This window comes from Ambystoma mexicanum, chromosome 5q, assembly GCF_040938575.1.
Source record: "Ambystoma mexicanum isolate Mex_15411 chromosome 5q, UKY_AmexF1_1, whole genome shotgun sequence".
In the NCBI taxonomy this organism is placed as follows: Eukaryota; Metazoa; Chordata; class Amphibia; order Caudata; family Ambystomatidae; genus Ambystoma; species Ambystoma mexicanum.
In genome coordinates this window covers 500,343,763-500,360,135 of record NC_090933.1, presented here as the reverse complement: position 1 = coordinate 500,360,135, position 16,373 = coordinate 500,343,763, and the positions used below count along the sequence as shown (strand labels likewise).

The 16,373-nt window shown below is 50.7% G+C and overlaps 1 protein-coding gene across 4 annotated transcripts in view; it reads left to right on the top strand.

Moving 5' to 3' along the window:
• Nucleotides 1–16,373, top strand: part of TRAPPC8 (trafficking protein particle complex subunit 8) — a 2,435,788-nt gene that overhangs the window by 275,679 nt on the left and 2,143,736 nt on the right. For all 4 annotated transcript variants that reach the window (XM_069620968.1, XM_069620966.1, XM_069620965.1 and 1 more), the window contains one exon: nt 12,149–12,323. In XM_069620968.1, the coding sequence (XP_069477069.1) occupies nt 12,149–12,323 (175 nt within the window). The remainder of the gene's footprint in view (nt 1–12,148; nt 12,324–16,373) is intronic.

Sequence of the window (16,373 nt, the reverse complement as noted above, 5' to 3'; positions counted from 1 at the left end):
GTGGTGCGGCGGCCTCGGGCGGATTTGTATGGGGGAAGGGCTATCTTCCCGGCTTCTGCGGGCAGTGGAGAGTGTGGTGTCGGCGGCCGACCCGTATGTTGAAGGACAGCTGGGACATGCTTTGGGAGCCCGGCGGCATATTATAGCTGCGGAGCTGGTGAGGAGTACGCGGCACTGCTGCGGGTGGGGATCTGGGAGGACCTGCCCGCTTCGGCCCTGCAGGCAGACAGTTGCTGGTTGCTGTTGGCGTGGGGGGCAGCAGTGCGACCGGCGGTACTTCCCTGGAAGACGGTGGGCAGAGGAGTGCCGTTGGAGGCGGCATCTCCATAAACAGTGGAGCGCTGCTTCTTAGCGATGCGGAACTGCAAGTGGCGGAAATTTTAATGTGACAAGACGGCAGATGCCTGCAGGGTCGGAGGTTTGTGACTGTCTCATCGAACAGGGCCGCATTCCATGGGTGTTCCAGTGAGCGAGGATGTAATTGGATGAACTTGAAATCCTGGAACTTTGCTTTTCACCCTTTGCACTTACTTTGGCAGTAATTGTCAGTGCATGTTCGGGTGATAAATGCCCATGGAAATAAATACCTAACGAGGGCCAGTGTAAAACTCTGCTAGTACGTACTGGAGCGCCATGGGAACGTGTAGTGGAGATCGGCGCCCTGGGGTGCCCAGTACCTCCTGCTCAGAGCGGTGGAGGACGGCTGGAGGGAGGACAGTGGTGCTGCATGTGGCAATATAATATGGACAGGCTGCAGGCGGTGGGCCTGCTGAGGTGGTTGCTAGTGACGGGACTGGCGCCCTTTTAGTGGTCACTAAAAGAAAAGACAACTGTCCTCAGAATAGAGGGCTCAGGTGGGCGCTTAATCTCCTGTTTGATATCACCGCTGGACTGAAGGGAGGGTAGTGTGGAATATTTTGGAGTGCCAGGGTGAGTGCGCCTAGACGCAGCCCCAGCAAGGTGTTTGTCTGGATATAGATCGGTCTGGGGTGCGAGAGTGACCAGTTGGGCTCTGCAAGGAGTTATGGGCAATCAGAAGAAGCAGACGAGGATGGATCAGTTCGCTCGCGCAGACCAGGCCCAGGCCCATGCCCCGGCCGCCGCTCCTCAGACGCCGGCTCCTGAACAGGTGGATATGGCCGCCCTGAATCAGTCCCCATTAGCACTTGAGGGGAGCACGGACACGCTTGGGGGTCAAGATAGATGCCCTCACTTGTAAGGTGTATATATCGGCGGTACAGATCGAGAAGCTATGCGGGCGTATGGAGGAGGCGGAGCAGAGAATCCGGACCGCTGAGGATAGTGTGGCGGCCCTCCAGCGCGAGGTTTCCAGTCTATAGCAAGTCGTGAAGAAGATTGTGGCCAACAATGAGGATTTGGAGGGGCGCTCGAGGAGGAATAACATCAGGGTTATAGGTGTTCTGGAGTCGACACACATTGATAATATGGAGAAATTTGTGGAACAACTGTTGCTGGATGTACTTGATAAACCTTCGCTGTCCAGTATGCATATGGTGGAGCGGGCTCACCATTCATCAGCGGCCAGGCTGCCCCCAGGTGCCCTGGAACACCCCCTTATTGCGAGGATCTTTTGTTACCGCGACAGGGACACTATACTACGAGTAGCCCGAGAGAAGGGGGAGCTGCGTGGGGGGGGGGCCACCACCATACGACTGTTCCCAGATTTCAGTCCAGCTGTCCAGGACCAAAGGAAATCCTTTCAGGTGGCCAAGAATATCCTGAGGTGTAAGGGAATGAAGTACTCAATGATATATCCGGCAAAGTTGTGAGTGCAACATAATGGGTCAGTGGTGTTTTTTACAGCTCCCGAGGCTGCGGAACAATTCGCCAGAGGCCTGCCAGATCCTAAGGGGTCGCCACGGCACCCGGCTTGATACGATATTGATATCCTTTAATTTGGGAATTTACATGTATGTGGGGAAGTGTTTGAGTGACCCAACTTGGAGTGGCGGGGGATGTTATGTTATGTTATGTTGCACTTATATAGTGCTTTATATATCATTGGTATGGTCTGAAGGCGCTGGTAGGTTGAACGCCCTTGGGAACCGGAGTTCTGGTCAGTAGAGGGATAAGCGAGAGTACAAAGGTGCGTGTGCGCACCAGGTATGTGTGCAGCTGGTGCGGAGTTCCTGTGGTAGCTGCTTCTTAGCGTTAGGTGTGGTGGCTGAGGGATCAGGGTTATGTGTTCGATCTGGCTGGAGTTATCCAGATAGAGAGTGGCTGCGTTAGGCCTGAGGAGAAGGCCTGGCTGGGGGTGTGAGACCAGCAATGTTTACTTAGAGTGATGGGTAGTGAGCGGTAGATGTTGATATGAGAACAGTTATACCGAATGGTGTCATAGTATCCCTGTGTTCTAGTTGAGTGGTGGTGTAAGGAGAGAGTAAGCATGGGGTGTGATATGAGGTATGCTCTTTCAAAGGTTCTATGCATTCCAAGGCATAATATGAACGTTATGCAATTCAGAGCGGTCGGGTTCGTTCTATGCATACATCTATTCCACATATTCGTCCGCACCACACACCGGTCTGCTTCACCTTCTCATCTGGACCGCTCACTCGTCCGCTTCACATAATCATCTGCTTTACATATTCAGTCACATACTCAACCGCTCCTCCAAACTCATCCGCTCTCCACACTCATCCGCTCTCCACCCTCATCTATTCCACATATTCGTCCGCACAACACACAGGTCTGCTTCACCTTCTCATCTGGACCGCTCACTCGTCCGCTTCACATACTCAACCGCTCCTCCACACTCATCCGCTCTGCACACTCATCCGCTCTGCACACTCATCCGCTCTGCACACTCATCCGCTCTGCACACTCATCCGCTCTGCACACTCATCCGCTCTGCACACTCATCCGCTCTGCACACTCATCCGCTCTGCACACTCATCCGCTCTCCACCCTCATCTATTCCACATATTCGTCCGCGCCGCACACACGTCTGCCTCACCTACTCATCTGCACCGCTCACTCGTCCGCTTCATATACTCATCCGCTTTACATGTTCGGTCACATACTCAGCCGCTCCTGCACATTCAGCCGCTCCTCCACACTCAATCGCTCCTCCATCATTATCCGCTCTCCACACTCGTCCGCTCTCCACACTCGTCCGCTCTCCACACTCGTCCGCTCTCCACACTCGTCCGCTCTCCACACTCGTCCGCTCTCCACACTCGTCCGCTCTCCACACTCATCCGCTCTCCACACTCATCCGCTCTCCACACTCATCCGCTCTCCTGCGCTTTCCGCGCTCATCCGCTCTCATCATTAGTTTGCTCGGTTAGTACTTGTATTTTTAGTTTACATTCGAGTTTATTTAGCTGTAAATTTTTGCTTCGGGTTGATTGCTGGGTCGGTGTTATTGTGATGAAGCTGATTTGGAACCGATTAGTCTTAGGGGAAGAGCCAGGTTTTCAGTAGTTTGCGGAAGGCCGTTAAGTCTTCAGTTAGGCGGATGTGGGATGGGAGCGAGTTCCACAGGGTTGGGGCTAGGGCTGAGAATGACGATCGCCTAACCTGACTGAGTTTGTCTTAGGAATTACAAGGAGGCCGGCTGAGCTTGATCATAGGGTGCGAGTGGGGTGGTAAGGTATTCGCTTGTCTTGAAGATATTAAGGTCCAGTTTTATGCAGTGCTCGATGGGAGAGGCATAAGGTTTTGAAAGCCACCCTGCGGGCTACTGGAAGCCAGTGCAGTGTCTTAAGGGCTGGGGATACGTGGTCTCTTGGACCAAGCGCCAGTAGCATTTTGGCAGCCGCGTTTTGTGCTCTTTGGAGTTTATTTAGTTGGTAGGCATGAATTCCGAGGTAGAGGGGGTTTCCATAGTCGAGTCTTGATATGACGATTGATTGGACCGCAGAGAGACTGTTGGGAAATGAGAGGTATGGAAGGATGCGTCTAAGGTTTTTGAGGTGGTAGTGGCAGGATTTTGAGACATTGTTGACTTGGCGCGAGAGTGTTAGGGCGGAGTCCAGGGTGCATCCAAGATTTTTCACTGTGTAGGAGGGTGTCGGTGAGTTGCCCATGGCGGGTGGCCAGGGTAGTGGGTGCGGAAGAAGATCGGAGTTGCCGCAGACCATGATTTCTGTTTTGGAGGGGTTTAAAAGGAGGTGGCTTTGGGTCATCCAGCGTTCTATGTTGAGGAGGCAGGATGTCAGGTCAGGTCGGGAGTTGGGTTTCGAGTTCAGGAGTTTTAGAATTAGTTGAGTGTCGTCGGCGTAGTTGTAACATAGGACATTGTGTGAGCGAATTATTGGTGGGAGGGTGATCAGGTAGAGGTTGAACAGGAGGGCAGATAGACATGCTCCTTGAGGGACTCCTGTGTCGACTGGTCGGGCTTGTGAGTTAAAGCTGGAGAGTGTCGTTATTTGGTGCCTGTCTTTGAGGAATGAAGCTATCCATTTAAGGGCGGTTCCGTGTATTCCTAGGGAGTGGAGGCGGTCAAGGAGGATTGAGTGAGTGATCGTGTCAAAGGCGGCCGATAGGTCGAGGAGGATTAGTGCGGCGCATCCCGCGGAGTCTGCTGTCATTTTAAGGTCATCCCAGATCGAGGTTAGGGTGGTTTCAGTTCTGTGACGTGATCTGAAACCTGATTGGGCGGGGTCTAGAAGGTTGTTGGTTTCGACAAAGGCATTTAGTTGAGAGTAGGCGGTTCGGTTAATGAGTTTGGCCAGGAACCTGGTGTTTGAGATTGGGCGGTAGTTTTTGGGCTCGAGAGGGTCGAGCGAAGGTTTTTTTATTAGAGGCTTGACGTGCACTATTTTAAATGTGTCGGGAAAGATACCGGAGGAGAGGGAGGAATTTATGATTGATCTTATGTGTTCTCCTGCGCAGGTGGAGGCAAAAATTTCTTTAAGTGTTGTGGCTGGGCAAGGGTCCAGTGGTGATCCGGATGGTTTGCGAGCAGATAGCAGTTTGAGAAATTGTTCTGGTGATATTGGGCTAAAGGATTCAAACTTTGGTTGCGTAGAGGACGCGGCTGAAGGGGTTGCCTGTACGGGCAGAGGGTTGTCCGGAGGCTGTAGTAGAGCCAGTTTGGTATTTAGAGTTTTTGTTCTTTCGATAGCCGTCTTGTAAAAGTGGAGGGAGAGTGAGTCGCAGAGTGATTGTGAGGTGGTCGGGACGGTTGTATTGCAAGCTGGATTGGTGAATTCTGAGATGATTTTGTGGAGTTCTTTGCTTGGGTTTTCGCTGTTTAGGATTCGGGAGTTGGGCTTTTTTTGCTTTCCGGATTTTGGCCTTTTATTGATATAGGTGTCGGGCCAAGGTGGTCCTGCTCTCGTGGGTTTTCTCTTTCTGCCATTTGCGTTCTAGGCATTTGTAAATTTGTTTAGTGGTCTTCAACTCAGGGGTGAACCATCTGGGGAAAGGGCCACGGCGGGTTGATGGTTTACACGGGGGAGTGAGTCGCAGAAGAGATGCGTTGAGCCATGAGTCAAAGGCCTCAGGGGCTAGTTGGTTATTGGGACGGCAGATGGGTGGTGGAGATTGGAGGAGTGCCTCGGCTAGATCCGGGGTGATCATTAGTTTTTTCCAGCATTTGCATAAATTCGGTGGTTCGGATGCGAGTACTAGTAGGGGGTCGGGTGAGTTGATGGCGAACGAGAGCATGAAGTGTTAGGACCAGATGATTGGAGTGGGGGGCTTTAAATGAATCACGGTGTTGGAGCTAAAGATGGCATCTAGCGTGTGTCCTTTGTAGTGGGTCGGCCCGTTTATGTGGGGATGGAGATTAATTGCATCTAAACCGTCAACCAGGGAGTGTGTCATGGGGTTGGTGGGAATGTCGAGCCATATGTTGAAGCCACCAAGGAGGGAGAAGTTGGGATGGTTTAGTTGGAGGGTGGCGATGGAATCGCAAAGGTTGTTTGCGAATTGTCTATCGTAGCCAGGGGGCCTGTAGATTATTAGGAAGCTGTGTGAGAGCGATGGGGAGAGGGAAAGTCTAACGAGGAGAGATTCGCAGGAAGGGATAGAGGGTTGGTTGTCTATGATTGAGGCGCGGAATCGAGATTTGAAGACGAATGCTACCCCTCCTCCTCTGGACGGACGGTTCAGTGGGATGAGGGAGTAGTCGGGGGGGGGGGGGGAAGGCTTCACTAGCGATCGGGCCGAAGTCATCGGAGAACCAGGTTTCAGTGATGAAAACTAGGTCAGGTTTGACAGAGGCGAGGAGGTCATAGATGCAATGTTTGTTTTTTGCTACGGAACGGCCGTTAAATAGGATACAATTCACATCGGTAGGCAAAGTAGGTCTCGGTGCTGGAGCAGGATGGGGGGTGGGGGAGAGGGTGTGGCGGGGATATGATATGGCATTTGTAACGTGGCTATACACAAGTGTTTCAAGGGGGAGGGGTAAGGGGGGTGATGCTAGAAGGGAATAGTGGGCGGGCAGAAAAAGTGGCAGTTTTCGAGCGGGGCTGGGTGGTTGGGTGTGAAAGGATGGTTGAGTTTGGGAAGGGGGAGTTGGGGGAGGGGTGTGGGCAGTTGGGAGATTCTCAGTTGCATTTGGTGAGAAATCAAGAGAGGGGTTTCAGGAGGGGGGAGGCCATGGGGGAAGGCAGAGATTGTGGGAGAGAGGTGGTGGATCGAGACAGGGGAGTTGAGGAGAGCTGAGAGATTGGGGGGGACCAGGAGCGTTTCCTCTTTAGTTTCTTTGCTGTGACTGGTGTGTGGGAGAGGGTGGGGGAGTCAGAGGGGGAGAGGGAGGCAGCTTCGGTTCGTGCAAGGGCTAGATGCGCAGCTTTTAGGGAGGGGAAAGAGTGCGGTCGGGGGGGAAGGTGGTAGGAGTATGAGGGCAAGGCTGTTGGTGTGTGATTTCAGGGTGGGGTGTGCCAGGTCTGGTAGTGAGGGGAGGAGGGATGGGCAATGCTGGCGGGTCGGTGGTGGGGTTAAGGGAATGAGTGGTCTTAGGGTGAGTGGTTCGCCATCGTGCTCCTCTGGCTTGGTGTTTGGAGAGGGGAGTGGACGCGAGAATGGAGGAGGGTGGGGTGATTTGGGATGGAAAGGGCGGGAGTGAAGGCAGATCGGAGAGTGGGGGTGGTCCATGGGGCTCGTTTCTGAGAGACTCTGGTGGGGTCGGTGTGCTCATGATTGGTGCAGACTTTAAGGTTGATTTAGGAGGGTTTCCTGATTGTAGATCTAGGATCGGGGTGTCACGCCTCTAGGGACACTTCTAGGTTCAACAGGTCAGAGACGATATTTAGGATGCAAGGCTCACGGCTTCTAAGTGAAATTGGGTACACTTCTAAGTTCAAGTTTTCTCCGAGAGGATGTTGGGCGCAACTTCTAGAATGCAAATGGGTTTGGGGAGGATGCGTTACTCATGTGTTGCCTTAAGGAGCGCTTGGGTTGCCCCCATTGCCGCAGATGCTACAGTGTTTTTTGGGTTTGGTTGGGCTGGTAGGGGGGAGGGGTTGGGGAGCCGGTAGGTTAATGTTTCTGGCGTGGGTGGGATGGGGGGGTGGGTGGTTTGTTGGGGTTTGTCTGTTCTGTTGGTTGGGGGGGGGGGCTCCACCTTTGCACCAGAAGAGGGTTGTGATGTGTTGGCATGTAGTGTCCGATGAAGGTGCTGCTCTTGCATGGTCCGACTGCCTGTAAGGGGCTGGTCATGTGGTTAACTGGACTAAGGTTGGTCTCTTGAGGGAAGTTCTGGGTGTAAGAACAGCGATATCCGGTGTGCTTGTTATTAATATGGGACAGTGGGGTGTGAATTCTGTATTCTGGGTGCATGGTCTTGGCCTCTGCAAGTGGTTGCTTCGGGACAGGTGTGGCAGTGATGTCTTGGAATATCCGGGGTCTCACAACCAGAAGAAGACAAGATTGATAGCCAATTACTGTAGGAATCATGGGGTGAATATATTATGTCTTCAGGAGACTGATCTCGCTAGAGGTGTTGCCCCTCCCAGCTTGGCGGGTTGGGGTTCCCATAGGTACTTCTCGTCCTATTCTTCTCACTCCAGAGGGGTTGCAACATAAGTGCACAGGTTGCTGCAATACAGATTCCATGATCAGATATTTGATGAGGAGGGCAGGTTTTTAATGCTGACGGGGGAAGTTATGCGTGTGAAGCTCCTGGTCGTGAATGTGTACGCACCAAACGTGGACTCCAGATTTTTTTCATACATGTGCAAGTCATCTCTGTAAATATCCTGGATATCAAATGGTCTGGGCTGGTGATTTTAACGTGGCACGGACAGAGCCATGTCGATACAGCGGAGCCTTCCGTGTGCGGCTAGAGCATTGGGTGGTATCGCAGCGACCCATGACTTGCACGATGTGTGACGCAAATTACATCCTGCCGGTAAGGAGTTTGCATTTTATTCGGGAGTGCATGGGAGCTCAGCTAGGATAGATTATGTGATGGCCTCTGGGCCCATGCTGGGCGCTGCCTCCGAGGCTTGTATTTTGCCCCAAACCTTGTCGTACCATTCTCATGTGGTGGTCGGGTTTCGAATTGCGCCACGCTCTCCTAATTCTTTGCGTTGGTGATTCCGGGCGGCTGCGCTTCAGGATGGGGCGTTTCGAGCCGAGGTAGAAAACGATGTAGACATTTTTTTTTCAGTCCAACGTAGTCCGTCCCAGATCCTGACATAGTGTGGGAAGCGTTTAAAGTCTATATACGGGGTGCTGCATCTCCAGGGAAGGCTAAGTGTTGAAAGCCATTAGGAGGTCCATGAGGAAACTAGAGGGCGAGATCAGGGAGGGGGAAATGAAGCAGAGTGCCCAGGATACTCCTGAACTTCGCCAGGAATTGAAGCAGCTTAGGGAGAGGCTGCAGGAGTTGGCGATTGGTGAGGATAAGTACGTGGGAGATCCGATACAAGCAGTGAAGTATGGGGAAGGAGATAGACCTAGTAAGACGCTGGCCTGGGATATTTGTAAAGAGCGACCGTCTACCGGCATAACAGAAATAGAGGTGGATGGTGGAGTTTGTATACGGGATCTAGAGGGGATAAATGAAAGGTTCCGGCGGTATTATGAACAGTTATATATGTCAAGGTCCACGCCCGGGCATGATGCATTAATGCAATATTTGGATGAGGTGGCATTGGGCTGGCTTGATCGAGAACAGGGCGGCACTCTTAATGAGCCTATCACGGAGGAAGAGGTTTGTGAGGCTATAGAGTCGCTTCCTAATGGGAAGGCCCCGGGGTTAGATGGCATTACGGCCGAATTTTATAAGGCCTACATAGATTTGGTCGTCCCTCACCTACTAGCCATGTATGATAGCGCCATGGCCAGTGGTATTCTGCCTGAGTCCACCAGATCTGCCCTGATCACTGTACTGTTGAAGCCAGGGAAGGACCCCCAGCATTTATCATCTTACAGACCACTTTCGCTCATGAACACAGACAATAAAATCCTAGTTAAGGTTCTTGTTAAGCGGCTACTTCTCCATATGCCTGCCTTGGTACTACCGAATCAGGCGGGATTTATCCCAGGGCGGTCTACGCAAAATAATCTTCGGCGCCTAGTCACTCTGTTGCATAACGTTAACCCAGACATACCGATGGTGGTTGCCACCTTGGATGCCAAAAAGGCGTTTGATTCAGTGGAATGGCCTTTTCTGTTTGAAGTTCTCCGCCGGTCCAGCCTGGCTCTCACGTATATTAAATGGTTTAAGCTCCCATACTTGGTGCCCAGGGCAGAGGTCGGCACTAATGGTTTAGTCTCAGCACAGATATATCCCTTGCGAGGCACGAGTGCCCTTTTTCCCCGGCTTAATTTGCGCTGGCTATGGAGCCTTTGGCGTGCCATGTCCGAGAATTCCATGCTCAGAGGGGTATATATGCATACACGCACCTGTCCATTATATCGCTGTGTGCTGACGATGTTCTTTTTTATGTTAAGCATCCGCGCCAGAACTTGCCCCCATTAATGCAGAGGTGGCTAGGTTTGGGGAACTGTCTGGATTTGGGGTTAATTGGGAGAAGTCGGAGGTGCTCCCTTTAACCCCGATGGTTCAGAGGGAGGATGTGGGTGAGGAATTTCGGTGATGTCCGGATGGTATTCGTTATCTTGGTATCAGGGAGTCCATGATCAAGGGTAAGCTATATAACGATAACTACCTTTGCGCGTTAGAGTGCTTGGAACAGAAATTGGAGGCGTGGATACGGCTTCCTTTGTCTCAGGCCGCCCGAATCGCGTTGGCGAAAATGGTGATACTGCCTAGGTTTCTTTATGTATATAATAATGTACCGATATGGCCCCCTGCAAGTTATTGGGCTCGTATTAGGAAATTAATGACGAAGCTGGTATGGGCTGGCAAGCAACCTAGGATTGCGCACGATGCGCTCACTAGCCCGTATTAGGGAGGGGGTTTGGAATTCCCTGATGTATATCTTTATTATCTGGCTGCTCAGGTGCAATACATCTCGGGTTGGGACTCCCTGGACACAGTGGCCCCGCACGCTAGATTGGCCAAGGCTCTTGCTCATCCCTCCACTCTTCTGGGTATGTTGTGGGGTAACGGGGATGCAGTACCGAAGGAGGAGGTGCAGCTGGTGGAGATAACCTGTAGGGCCTGGGAGAAGATCAACAGGTTGTTACTATCCGTTCCGCATTGTGTGCCTGAACTACCAGTGTATAATGTAATAGGGATTCCACTCACGTTTGAGAGATCCTTTAAGGACCGGTTCCAGGCGCTTGGAATACAAACCCTGGGAGATTTAGTACAGGACGGGCGGTTTATATTATGGGACGAACTTGTGGCCAGAGGTGGTACGGATGCTTTGACCTTACTTCACTACTACAGGCTGCGGAGTATTCTTAAGGTTAAATGGCCGGGTTTCCCACAGGCTCCACCCCGCCAACCGGCCCTGTGCTCTATAGTTCGCCCTGCATCTTCAGTCAAGGTGGTATCTACTATTTACACACTGGTGAGAGAGGGGAGGGTGATGTGTGCGCTCTCATTCAAGACCAAATGGGAGGCTTCTCTTGGGAAGGTATTGGGGGAGGACCAATGGAAGCGCATTTCCACACAAACTCGACATATCTCACTGAACTCCCGGTATAGGCTAATTCACTACAAGTCTGTACATCTGGCTTACCATTCACCGCTCACTCTTAGTCGATGCTTCCCGAATTATTCATCGGTATGTAAACGGTGTGGGGTTGAGCGGGCTGACTTTTATCACGGGTGTTGGAGCTGCCCAAGGCTTAGGACTTTCTGGGGGAATATTGAAGAGGCCATGTCGTTGATTTTGCCATGGGTGCAAGTATATTTACCTGAAATGTGGCTTTTAGCTTTGATTGAGGGGGGTAGCCGCACTGGAAAAAAAATCCTTCGTATGGCATCTCTGTTGGCTAGATATCTTGTGGCTAGAGTATGGGGGGAAGGAGGATCCCCCCCTACTTTTGCTAAATGGTTGAACTGTATGGACTTATGTGAATGACGGGAAGTCATGTTCGCTTCAACGCTTCCAAGTGCCAGCCGGCCGTTCGACTATTGGGCGCCCTATAGACAATATCAAATGGTTAGGGCACAGACCGTTCACTCCCCTGATACCACACTGGACAGTTAGCAGGAGCAGGAACATATACACTGCAGTGGTGGACTACCCTGTGTAGGGGACTGGCAACTTGAGAGAGGGCAGAGGCGGCTCAAGGTGGTTTTAAATGGACACTGCTTAGGTTATGTCTTGGGATGGTGAAGTTGGGAGTCTTCAGTTGGGGAGGTAGGGGTAGGGGGGCTAGGGGGTTGATTGTTCATTCATCTGAATCTTTGGTTTCTTGAAATAATAAAGAAAGTTTGAAAAAAAGAATTAATCAAATTCTATTTGGCATGAAGAACATTCCTGTCTCTTTATTTACTCGATTATGTTAGCAGCACATAACCATGTTTGTTTTTCTGATTAAGAACTATTATGCTGTGATCAAAAAGGAATTTGGAGAGTAAGAATTCAGCCTTGCTGGCAGGTATACTATTGAAGGTATATTATTAAACTTTATAAAGTGGAATAAGACCCACGTTTTTTAGGTTGGCCATGTTTTTAGCTTCATTAGATCCTCATCTTTGTGGTACAATTACTTTTCTATGCTGGCAAAAGTGGTCGCCTTTTGATTAATTAAGTAAATAATTGTCCATATAATGAATGCTTTTACCCTTAATGTGTGTCAGGCATGCTGGTAGTTTCTTCAAGTGAGCCTGAACCAGTGGATCAGTTTTTGAAGCTGTCGCAGGAGCAACACAGGATTCAGCATAGCAGTGATTATTCGTACCCAAAATGGTTCATACCAAATACGCTCAAATATTATGTGCTGCTGCATGATGTTGGTTCAGGAGAAGAACAGAGGTGAGTTTTTCTTTGAATATTAGAAAACGGTTGCCTTCATTAGGTACACATGCTTTCTTCAGATTAATATTCAAGTTTGCATAACATAATAAATGCTTGATATTTGAGTTTTGCAGCGCAGTCTATAGCACAATCTATAGCCAAGGACGTTGCTTTACTCCTATGTCCCGTCCCCTTTCCTTAATACTTGTGGGACATCTCTCCGTCCTGTGGGACGGGACCGGAGCACTTTGTAAAAAGCATCCAATTTTTTTTCAAAAATGTGTCCGTCCCTCTCTTTCATGCGCGGGGCCCGGCATGCGGCTGTAACCCCACCCACCTTGGCTCCGCATCGCCCATCAGTCCTTTTCTCTGCTCGATCGGGGCCAGATGCACTTGCATCCTCAGAAGATTTCCTTCCCTTTTTTCCTCTCTGGCTCTCGCTGGCGTTCGTTTACTACTTGGAACAAGGGGGTTGCTGTCCTGCCACTTCCTTGAAGTCTCTTTACCTATATATTTTGGTAAAGGTTAAATTATTCAGCATGCTAAATATGGCAATAGCTATTTCATTAAGCTGACTGTCATACGTGTTCTAAAAGACGAGATGAAGAGCCCTTCAGGAATACACTGTAGCTTTTTTATTTGGCCAGTGTTAATAAGAGCAAATCAATTTTTATGCATTTAGATTTGACACAAAACTTTTTCGTTTTCAGTGTACATTTGGATCAAAACACATTCATCTTATTCCACAAATGCATTGAGAAAAGAGTAACAAACATTGTTTAGCAAAAGTTAACAAATACAAAAATATATAGATACACCATCATTAGTATTGTGTCTCAGTGAGAAATAAATGCAAAGAGATATGGTGTATTCTTTTGACACAAGGCAAACAATTACATGTAGTGTGTGAAATCAAGAGTCATGAGTAAAAGAAAAGGGCATCATTTCTTTCTGAAACTGGGTTATTTTCTTGTTGGCTCTTGAACAAAAAAGGGACCTAGTCGTTGGTCAACGTCAAGAAGCAGATCGAGTTATGGAACGGGATTGTGGGAATGAAGCCCTCAAAATAATGTGTTCCCGTGACGTTTCGGCGGGAAGCCTTCTTCATGGGCCTCGACTTGGTCACCCCTGTGTGAGAAAGAAAGGGAAAGAAAGAAAAAGTGGGGCTCAGATATTAGTAGAGCTCATCTAAAAGGAGAATAAATCTAGTGCTAGTGATACTGGCATGCATTAAAATCTAATTGGGACTATATGTGGGTAGAATTGTTGCGTTGTCCATTAGCTTGCTGGCACTTGGATACTAACCTGGACGGAAGTCCGGGATTCGTATTCACTTCCAGTCGTTGACAGGGAATTGGAAATGGTGTGTAGCGGACCTCTTCAAGCAGATTGCTGCAGTTGGATGGCAGTTATACTGGGTGAACTGGATGGTGGGGTGAAAAATGAAATAAAAACATATGTATATTTATAGACAGAGTGTTTAAACCAAAAGTTAGTAGTCGCTTAAGTGTAGTTCTGTTCTGAACTGGACAGAAGGACAGCAAAATACCTGATTCACGGGGTCCTGCAGCCGTATGGGGCTGTGTGCAGTTGGGAGAAATCCTTCTGAGAAATCCCTTTGTGAAGTGGCTTGTAGGTGGCGAGCAGGCAGTGTCTCACGTGTTACTCGAGGTCTCAGTATGCTGTGGTCTGCCTCTGGCCGTACCTTGGTTTGGCTGTGGGACCCTGGATTAAACAAACCAGGGTAGAGTTAGAAATACTGCTCATGTTATGCTAAAAATGGCACAGAGCATGGTGTGCAATAGCGCGCCAGCTCGTGCTGTATAAATCTGGTCTGGAAGTGGGGACGTGGGACTGTGGACGCGTAATGTCTCCAAGGCGGGGGCAACCCGTCCCCAGCCACCACGTGGTCAGCCCAGCCGGGTGCTCTTACCTGTGGGTCCCTGAACGAGTGAATTGTTGTCTTTAGTTGCGTGTCCCGACTACTGAAGCCGGCATAGCTGCAGTGGGAAAATCGAGCTGTGACTGGGAAGCACACGGCGCATGCGCGGTTGTCGAGTGTCTGTGCCCCGGCGCATGCGCTCTTAATTAATGCTCGGAAGTTAGACATAGCAACCGTTCTGTTTGTTCGGCTGCGTAAATGTTCATGAGGAGGAAAAGCAGGGGAGCCGAAGATGAATCGGATCGGCTGCGAGCAGGGCTGAGAGTGGAGGGGAGCATGTAGGTAGAGATGTAAGGATATAAGGAGCCCTCTCTACTCATAAATTCGAGTGGGGCGAATATTGTGGCAGTGTATAGTCATAGTGACTGTGTACCTCGTATTGTAACAAACACACCATTTACAGAAGCTTAGTGTACCTCACAGGTATTATGCATGGCATACATTGGTTTCAATCTTGTGGTTGGGTGTATATATGCAAATTCGCAAATTAGGTTGAACACTGTCATATCTAGAGAGAACAAAATTGCTAAGCGGTGGGAGGAGTTGTTCCGACGAACTCCTACATCACATTTTCAGGCGTTCTACCGGAGTTTTATCCGAGGGTCTCCGTAAGGGGCCTGTAAACACCAGAGTACGCTCCGAGGCCCCTCCTGTGGGGGCTGTTTGTAGACCCAGTTCTACTGAGTCGTGGGGTACCGGAGTTCGCTCTGAGGCCTCTGTCGGATGTTCGAGGCCCGCGCAGAAAAGGCTGTTACCGGGCCTGGGTCCGAGGTCCCTCGTACAGAGGCTAAAGCTACCAACAGTTCTGAGAGGCCAGTCCAGGCTTTGTCGGTGAAAGCTCACCGTTCCCGCTCTTGTGGTGACACCAGATCTGTTGAGGGGGCAAAGAAGCAAAGTTTTTCTTTTACCGGCAGTGCCGAGGTCCTTCCTTCGAAGGCTCAGTTGGCGGTTGGTATGTCACAAAAACATTCCAGGCCTCATAGTACCGGCTCGGCCTAGGTTCCTTATGTTAAGGCTAAGATTAAGACCCATGATCCATCGACGGGGACCCCTGCCTCACTTCCTCACGTGCCGCAGTTCCCCTCAGATGAGAACAAAATGGCGCCCGTTTCCGCCATGACCACGGCTGCCATTTTAGGTGCTACCCCTACAACTACGCCATCGGCTTCTGGTGTAGGGCTTGGTCTCTTGGGTGAACCTAAGGTCCCTTGTGCGCATCCTTACCGGCTGGTTTATGATTGGAATACCCGGATGCCTCTTCCACCCAATGTTTCGTTGCCCGCGGGGGCGGCTCCTTTGATTTATCTGGAAACGTCGGTGGAGAGGCCGGTGTGGCACCCTTCCCCGTTACGTCACTGGATTTGTTCACCTCATGAGAGGCCTCCTCAGGTCCCGAAACAATCTCCTGAGGATGCCTTTTTCGGTAAATTTCAAGGGCTTATGCGCACCGACCCCATGAGGGAATATTTCGAAGGGCTTTTTAAGGAGATATGTCCACCGGCGCCTCCGGCTCCATCTGTTCCTCCGGTGGTTCCGTCGGCACCTCCCTTGCCCGTGGTGCCCCCGCTCTCCCGCCTTTGCCTTCATTGTCCCCAGTGGACAAGGCAGTGCCTGACACGGCTCAGCAGGATCCTGACCTGTCAGATGACCCTCAAGGCGATCAGGACAACGAGGACCTTCCCCGCTCTATCAGAGCCTTTCATGACCGGGTACTGGACATGAGTTTCTTAGATGTGCTTTCTGGGGCGTTCACCCTGTCTCCCTTGGAGCGTACCGGTCTGTTCCTGCAGAAGGACGTTCTGGCCGAGGTCCGAAGAGTCTGGGAAAAGCCACACTCGGGACTTTTTGTCAATAAAAAGATTGACGCGAGGTACAGGCTGCATTCTTCGGAAGAGGTGGCCCTGTCGTCTTGTCCGCCTCCCTCCTCAACAGTGGTGGCTGTGGCCACTTTGCAGTCCAGGCCTGCAGCATCCTCTTCCACGACGGCTACTCAGGTTCTGGGAAAGGAGGACAAGCTCCTCGACTCCCTCGGGAGGAAAATCTTTGCCAACTCGGCCTTGCAGCTCAGGAAGGCCAACGCCGAATTGATATTGGCGGGAGCTAACATGCGGATATGGAAAGGTCTG